The sequence below is a fragment of the Anser anser genome, assembly GCF_964211835.1.
Source record: "Anser anser genome assembly, chromosome: 2".
In the NCBI taxonomy this organism is placed as follows: Eukaryota; Metazoa; Chordata; class Aves; order Anseriformes; family Anatidae; genus Anser; species Anser anser.
The window spans coordinates 113,000,995-113,009,385 of record NC_139721.1 but is presented as its reverse complement, the minus strand read 5'-3'; the positions used below and the strand labels follow the sequence as shown (position 1 = coordinate 113,009,385).

Here is an 8,391-nt window from a genome sequence, read left to right as displayed (position 1 = left end):
GGGAGCGGGAGGGCGGCGGGACCGGGACGGGACCGGGGCGGGACCGGGGCGGGGCGAGGAACGGGAGCGGCAGCGGGAGGGGGGGGCGCGCGTTCCCGTGAGGGGAGGGGGCGCGCGAGGGAGGGAGGGGGAGGGTGTGAGAAACACTCCGTAGCCAAGAACTTGGGCTCAGGCGAGGAGCTCAGCGAAGCAGGAATTTATTCGCGATCGCAGTGGCGGGCGTCCCGTCCGTGCGAGGACTACCGCACACCAAATTTCCCTGGTGTATTGCCAAGCACTTCCCCGTGCAAGGGCTTACCATACACCGCATTTCCCGAGACTCTTCCTTTCTCTCCCTTAGCTCACGCTTCGTCCGTCTCCGGCCGCGCCCCTCGCGGAGCTGCGGAACCGCGGATCAGGACTCCACACTCGCTCCGTACAAAAGTACGTCTCAATCACACGGCACACAGAGTCTCACCCGACCCCCAAGGCAATACTTCCTATTTCTTACCTTGGTCTGTGCACAGAGTTACCGGATCGATTCTCAAACCCGGAGTGCCTGCCTTCTTCCCTTCCCCACTCCTTCACGGATCCTGCCTCTTTCATCAGTCTCGGGCCCTCTGTCAGCTCTCCGCAGAACCGCCGCCGTCGATGCACAGGACCGCTGAAATCAGCGGGGCATGCCTTCCTGCTGCTGCGGCGGTGGGGCTCCCCAGTAGGCGACTGGCTCCCGGACGAGCCCCAAATTGTGAGAAACACTCCGTAGCCAAGAACTTGGGCTCAGGCGAGGAGCTCAGCGAAGCAGGAATTTATTCGCGATCGCAGTGGCGGGCGTCCCACGAGCAGGAGCGCCCCTGCTGGTTCCAAAACCCAGTTTATATACTTTTTGATGACGGGACCCTCCCCTGTTTCCCCACTCGGGGTGATCCAGGCTCACAATCTGTCTGATGCTTCCCAGACAATGCATGGCCTTCCGTTGCCGGCCTGTTAAATTTCGAATTTCTTTTGACTTTTTTACTGGTTGAAGCGGTGATGTTTCTTCACTTACCTGACTTGACTCAACACCGTGATTTTCCCCGAATTGTTCTACGGAGTCTGGTTGTCTGCGTTTTACAAGGTCGCCTGCTAAGCGTTCTTATCGCTGCAAGCACACCTCAATACCCCATTCCTTACCTTTAAACAACGTAACTCTGCAAAAACAACATTTTTATTCCCACGAGGGGCAGGGCAGGCCCCGCGGCGCGTGGCGGCGGGGGGCGGGGGGGCCCCGTGACGGCACCGAACGCGGGGGGGGGGCGGTATGGCCTCGGGCGGCGCGACCGGTAGCGGCGCGACCGGCAGCGGCATGGCCGGCGGTGGCAGGGCCGGTGGCGGCGGGGCGCCGGGCGGCAGCCCAGGAGCCCGATCAGGAGGAGGAGGAGCAGGAGGAGGAGGAGGAGCGGCCGGCGGCAAGGTGAAGAGGCGGCGCCACCGTTTGGGCGCCGCGAAGCCCCCCTGTGCCAGGAGCAAGCGGGTGAGGAGTGGCCCCCCCACAGCGGGCCCTTCCCCCTCAGCCCACCAGTTACCCCCTTACTTACCCCCTTCCCTTACCCGCCCCTTTATCCCCTTAGTTACCCCCTACCCACCTCCTTACCCCCTTAGTTACCCCCTCAACCGTTTAGTTACCCCCTTAGTTACCCCCTCAGCCCCTTACTAACCCCCTCAGTTACCCCCTCAGCCCCTTCCTAACCCCCTCAGTTACCCCCTCAGCCCCTTACTTACCCCCTTACCCCTCTACCCAGCCCATTACCCCCCTCCTCCCCCTCCCCTTCACCCCCAGCCCGCTGCCCTCAGGACCCCCAGTGCCACCCCCAGGGCTTTCCCCGCTCCCTGCACCCCTCCTCAGCCCATCATCAATTCTCTGAACGTTACCTGCCAGGCTTTGCTTCTCGTTTGTGCTGTAGGGTACAGCAGGTTGACGGTGAAAGCGGTCCGTCAATTCGGGCTGTGAAAATCCCCGTGCTGGAGGGGGGACGCGCCGAGATCCCTCCCAGCAGCTCTTTGCTAAGAAATGTCAGGACGCCCAGAGAGATGCTCTGGAGATGCCCTCTGCACACGTTTGTTCAGCCAAAACCTCTCCGCTATTAAATGAGCAACGTAGCTGAGGGGATTGATTATCATATGCAAAACCAAGGGAGCGCTACGCATGGATAGCTGCTCAATTAGGTTTTTATCACTTGCAGAAATGCCAAGTCCCTTATACCATATATTGACAATCAATCTTGTCCATCTAAAGCTGGCCTGGAAGGGCAATGCAAACATTCCCAAATGCCCAAATTCCCTCAATGCAAACATTGAGCAGATAGCTTGCTTAGAGCATTTGTCAATTAATTTCAGTTTATTTTCAATATCATGTCCACTCTGCAGAAGGTTCTGTGGCTTAATGTTAATTGTCTCTCAGTGATGCAGTTGGGGAGGCACGAAAGCGACTGATGCGATTTTGTGAGGTTATACCTCTGGTTCTGATCCCTACCCCGCTGTTTTTCTCATCCTTCCCCCTACAACTTTAGTCGATAAGTCGATTCTTAGAAATACTTAAATAGATGTGTTTTGTGTGCTTGTGATCATAATTACAGCCCACCAAACCCTCTGTCTCTTACCATTAAGCTCTGAAGGTGCCTGGGCACTGTAGACAGTATAGTTAGCAGCTTCAAAGTTCCTGGGAACTAGTCCTGGATCTAATTTACTTTTTTTTTTTCCCCCTACCTGCAGGAGGGATGATTAGCAGGATGCCTAGCTCATGATTGTCAGCTTTCTGGATATTAATTTTTATTATTAATTTTCATTATTAATTATATTCATTTATATTAATTTATCTTTTATTTAACCGTAGTTCCTGGGGATTTCGGTCAGGTGGGAATTCTCCGATCGTATCCGATGTATGCTGCAGAGTCAGTCTTCTACAAAATACAGCAACAGCTTTAGAAGGCTCTTGCAAGAGGAGGTGCTGGTGCTATAGCTGTAGCTGTGTTTCTTCCAGGACATCTTCTGGGTTAGCCTGACTGTTGAGAGCAGAACTGTTTTTTGTGCGTATAGTCACTGCAATTCAGCATTACTAAAATTGAAAATATTTAGATTCACTGATTTTAATGGGTAGTATGGTCCTGACTGTCGCAGTAGATAGTTGCTGAACTTCTGGTTTAGTTGGTTTTCACGTGAGGGTGCGAAGAGGAAGAGTCCTGGAACAAGTCTGTAGGTCAGGAGCTGTTCAGGCGTAGAGTTTCCTGATAGCCTTGCAGATTGACGACCTGCTGGTGAATTTTGGCAGAGGTTTCAAAACTTTGAACCTTGCCAAGGTCACTTGGAAGTGCAGAAAGTGATAGGTAGTTGTAAATCAATCTTAGGTGAATTTTAGGTTTACCAGAAGTGTAGCGATCCTATGCCAGGGATCAACCTCGTCGTCGTCTTGTGAATATTTGCTGTATAATATCTGTCTTCAAGGTCCGTGGAAGGTGGTATCCCAGCATATGCTGTTGACTGTGTTTCTGTAATTAAACAAGTGTTTTTTCTTTCAAGCAGGGAATAATTAGCAGAATGACAGAAACTGTGAAAAATATTGTAACGGCCTGGCTGCAGAAGTATTTCAATAAGCGTGAGGAGGAGTGTGTAGACAGAAATGAATCTGCAAACCAGGAGGAGACTCCGGTAAACTATCACCACGATTATTCAGATGAAGATACCATAATCGATGAGAGATTCACGCCTGAACCAGCAGGAATTAGTAGACGAGGTATGTGAAAAATCATTTGGAATTCTGGCCATCTGTATTTATTCACAGATTTCTAGTTTTGAATCTGAATTTCAAAAGGAAATTGGAATGAGGGTTTTGACAGAATGAAAAAAAAACAAACAAAAAAGTCGAAACAACTGTTTGTGAAACCATCTTAGCTTTAAACTGTATACACAGTTACGAAGCATACATCTTATGCTCTTGGAAGGCATCAGTTAACTTTAGGTACTCTATTAGCCAGGTGCTAAATGCTGAAAATAAGTCATTTGCAAGTGTGCTGGGTTGCATTTTCCATCTTTTAAAAGATATGGAATGAAAATCTGTCTAATTGCCTAAGGCAATTAAAAAAATTAATTTGTTTTGCAGTCTTCGAAACAAAAGACTAGATGCTAGAATGGCAGAGGAAAATTCCGTCTCGTGTCCCGACTTTGTTTGTTTTGTTTTGTTTTGTTTTTGTTTTGGGCTTTGATCAATTTAGTAAAGTTCCTCGTTAACTTGATGGTGAACTGGGGAACTTGTGCACGGATGTGGTTTATGAGATTATTATCCTTAAAATATTCAATAACTTTAAGGTCTACGCGGGGGGAGGGGGTGTCTTTGAAAAGGTATTTGACCGTTGGCAACGAGGTTTGCAACTCCTTTACCTCATGAAAGATTGATTTGTCTTATATCCAGCGCCTCTCACTGTTCCTGTAGTCCTGTTGTATAAATTTGCATCTATTCTTATTTGAGTTTCTCTTAAATTAGCTGTTTTGGGGAAGTCAGCTTTTAATAAGTAAAGAAGTTTTGTCTGAGCGTGCGTAGGTAACCATAGATAATGTGGAAAGTCAGTTGCTTCTGTTGTTGGCAGAATCAAAAAACAATGAGGAAATATCTTTGCCTCCAATCTCATCTAATTGTAAACAAGGAGATTGATGGCTTTGTGTGTAGCTGTAGCTTGGGAATGAGTTTGGAGAAAAGAATAGAGAAGGTCTTCCTGGCTGAGGAACACATGTTGGCTTTCCTATGTAACTGCGTGAAAGGAGCTTTCAGTAAGAACAGCTGCACTGCAAGCTTGCTAACTCCAGGAGATCAGGAGCAGGTGGACACCCTGGAACCTTTTGCAGCTTATGTTGCTGTCCGTGGGTGTTACTTACTATGCTTAAGAATAAGATTTTTTTTTTTAATTATTACTACATTTTGAAACCAATGTGTTTCTTCAGTTCTGAGGTATCAGTGTGCTGGAGCCTATATTGGGTGGCCTTCCGCCTGAAGAACTTTCTGTATCTCAAACGGTGCTGTCCTAAAAATCTGCTCATGGTTTGGAGAGCTAATTAGTGGTACTGCAGTGGTTATGAAGATTGAAGTAACTAGTTTAAGCTTCAGTTCAAGTATCAAGAGGATAGTGGCTCAAAGTCATTTGAATTGCCCAGATTCCTGGGAGAGACAGTAGGCTTTCATCAGGCAAAATACCCATGAATAGTTCCATTCATTTAGCAAGATAGACTTCAAGGCCACCTATTCCAGGCCACTGGCATTGTTTGCAGACCCTTTGCTTCAAGAGGGAAAAATGCTCATCTGGTTACTTGGGTCAACATCCTTGTCCCTTGGGTCAAAATCCCAATAGTTAATGGGTAGGAGATGATGTTTTGCCTCTAACGTGAGCTGATAGGGAAGAACTTGGGAAAAAAGTACTGCAAACGTTCATTTTCATGTTGTGTATTCAGATTAATATAACCTTTGTTCCAATATTATGGAAGCTGCAGTGTTATCTGTAATTTACCGTGTAATCTCAAATTTTGTAAAGCTTATTGCAAGCTGTACATGGGAGAAGGAGTATATATGTTTGATTTAGTGAACGGCCAAGTCAGCGTTAGAGCATTTGAGCACGGGGTCAGAATGTGGTGTTGTAAAACCCCATAGTTAACTACTTCTGGATGCAACATTAATACTGTGTATCGCAAGCAGTGTTGTTGTTGTAGCCAGACAGTTAGATGCAACCCTATCTGGGTGAGGAAGAAGTTAAATTTGGCTTCTCTCTTTTTGCCTTAGAACTTGGCAATAGCATGGCTGTCGATAGGAAACGGGTTTTGGCTTCTGTGAGCTTGTTAATAGCAAAGCTAATTATCTCCCTGTTCTTGTCTAGAACCATCCACAAGTAGATCAGCACTGAACTTCCCAGTTGTGTTAACAAGGCCCTCTCTTCATTGGAGCCGTCTGAATTACACCGTGCTGGATTCTCCTGTCCCACCTTGTCAGCCCTCGACATCTTCTATATTTGGCATTGGCAGTCCTAGGCTGTCCTTCATAAAAGAAATAGAAGATTCTACCTCTCAACAAGACGATGATAACATCCCAACAACCAGTGATTCCTCCTCTAGAGCATCTGCTGAAGGTGATTTTTGTGTTCTCTGTTTAATTGACTTTTTTTTTAATGTGAAGTACCTTGCGTTCTTTAATATTCCACATCACCTTAGTAAATAAAATAGGTGAATGTCAACTTTGGATGCGAGAATTAAATTGAATTTTTAGTGTTTTAGAAGTATATAATCCTATCACCTTTTTAATAGAAGCGTGCTTTGGAATACGTTTATGATACCCTGATGTTAGAAAGAGTCGATGCTGAAATATACACATTCAGCTAGGTTATATGTAAATTTTGAACTGGGACGGTAGGAAATCAGGCTGACTTGCCGTAGCTTGACAACTAGGCTGATTGTCTAGAAGAGTGACTCAGACCTTTCTTGGTAGAAGGCTTCAGCTGTCAATACTTTCATGTCTTTTGCCAAATTCATTGAGCAAAGCACACCATTTTAAAATAAAAAATAAGCATCGTGTCGATGTAGGTTGGTACCTAGGTCTTCTCGCTGAAAGGGCGAACAGCAGGTTTGCAGCTTTTTCTAGTCCCCCATAGAGACAGGGACTGACGTGTGCTCAGCAGGTTTTCCAGAGAACTTTTGTACAGCTGAGAGTAGAGTTGCTGGGCTTTAGCAATATAACCTGAGTGCACTAGAACTTTCTGGTGTGTCTTCGTAAAACATACATGGGCAGAAGATCGTTAACTCTTAGAGCAGCCTTTGGGGAATCTTCCAGGTTTAAAACCTGTGCGATTATGATCTGTGCTGGCCTCCAGCCTTTTACCAACATAGAAAAAAGCTTTGTCTGTACAAATGCACTGATGTTTATGCGGTCCTCTTTTATCTTAGCATGAAGGAAAAAAAATCTGCATTGGAAGCACAGTATTAACTTGGTAAGATTGCTGAAAACTACTTGCAGCTCTGTGAACAGTTTTCAAGTTTGTAGGTGATACTTGGTTTTCAGTCTGTATGTGAAGTTGATCTATTTAAAGAAGCTGAAGTCATGCTTATTTTTCTGTATTGAAGAACTTGAATTAGTGTGATCTTTATTGTTAAAGTTCTGTACGTACTAGAGGCATTTACATCTAGCATACGTCATTTTGGCAGATGTTGCAGTTTTAAAAAATACTTCATCGTCACTGCTCTGGCCCACAGAAGCTGAAAGAACTCATTCCCTCTCGCAGCATTCTGCAGCTAGCTCTAAGAAACCTGCATTCGGTTTATCTGCTTTTGGAGGACTGTGTCCTGTAAGTACTGCACAGTATTTCTTTTAATCAGTTTGAATGTGTACCTGTTTTTCTATCCACTTATCGTACTGTGTTTCCGTAGGCATGTGGAAGCACGTCTGTTTTTAAGGAAAAGCAGCTTGAGTTTTCTCCATTTTACCCCGGAAAGACGGCCTATGGTGGTGCAGCTGCAAGATCTAGGCAGCGAAAGACAGAACCTTATCGGGTATGAGAAAAGTAGTGTAGTGGGAAATAGTGATGGAAATAAAAAAAGCAGCACTGCCAAAGGAGCTTGGAGCAGGGAGCTGAATATGTGGTAACAGTTGCTCTTCTGCCCTCTTGGTCTACAAAAATAGACGAGATTGATTTCTGTTTAAATTCTTTTATAACGGTTTTTACCACAGGTAATACTTGTCAGAAAGAACAAGAATGACAGTTTGGGCTAGTTGTTGGTAGTTGGGGTTTCCTCTGTTGTTAGGTCTTTCAAAAAATTCCATTTAAGTGCCATTGTCTGCCTCTGACTACATTACGTTAAAATAACTTGATGCAAAAAAACCAATGACAGCCTAACTTTGAAAACTTGTGTTTATGGTAGCAAAAGCTACTGTAGTCAAACCTGGCTAATATTTATCTGTGGATCTTCTTTTCCAAGCATGCCTACATTCATGCTATGGATATGTTGTATAAGCCTGCAGTCTTTGAAAATATCTAAAATCAACTTTGCTGATCCTTTGTTCTTCTGGTACACAGAGGCATGCAGGACTAAATGCAGTCTCAAGATAAGCAGTAACATGCTTTCTGTTTTGAACGATTCATATAGTTCTTGAAGAGAGTTATTTGCCCCCAAGAGTTCTTGGAAATAGCAAATAAAAACTGCTGACAACTCTGATTAGCTAGAGCTGAATCGAAACGGAAAATCAAATCAGGTTTGGTAGGAATGTATTTAAATGAAAGTGACTTTTATCAATAAATCAAAAGGAATTTTAAGAAAATGAAAACGCGGGTTTGCTGGCTCTGTTCTGACAGTCCATTTCTGCAACGGAAAAAGGGCAGTACAAGTACCTCACTTACGGGAAACCTT

The 8,391-nt window shown here is 45.4% G+C and overlaps 1 protein-coding gene across 4 annotated transcripts in view; it reads left to right on the top strand.

Annotated features, from left to right (window-relative positions):
* Positions 1 to 1,270: 1,270 nt before the first annotated feature.
* Positions 1,271 to 8,391, top strand: part of LOC310895668 (uncharacterized protein) — an 88,148-nt gene continuing 81,027 nt past the window's right edge. For all 4 annotated transcript variants that reach the window (XR_014580853.1, XR_014580854.1, XM_083827199.1 and 1 more), the window contains exons 1-5: positions 1,271 to 1,492; positions 3,535 to 3,748; positions 5,874 to 6,122; positions 7,192 to 7,331; positions 7,414 to 7,536. Coding sequence is in view for 2 of the 4 variants with exons in the window: in XM_083827199.1 (XP_083683325.1) it covers positions 1,280 to 1,492; positions 3,535 to 3,748; positions 5,874 to 6,122; positions 7,192 to 7,331; positions 7,414 to 7,536 (939 nt within the window). In the remaining 2 variants the exon portion in view is untranslated. The remainder of the gene's footprint in view (positions 1,493 to 3,534; positions 3,749 to 5,873; positions 6,123 to 7,191; positions 7,332 to 7,413; positions 7,537 to 8,391) is intronic.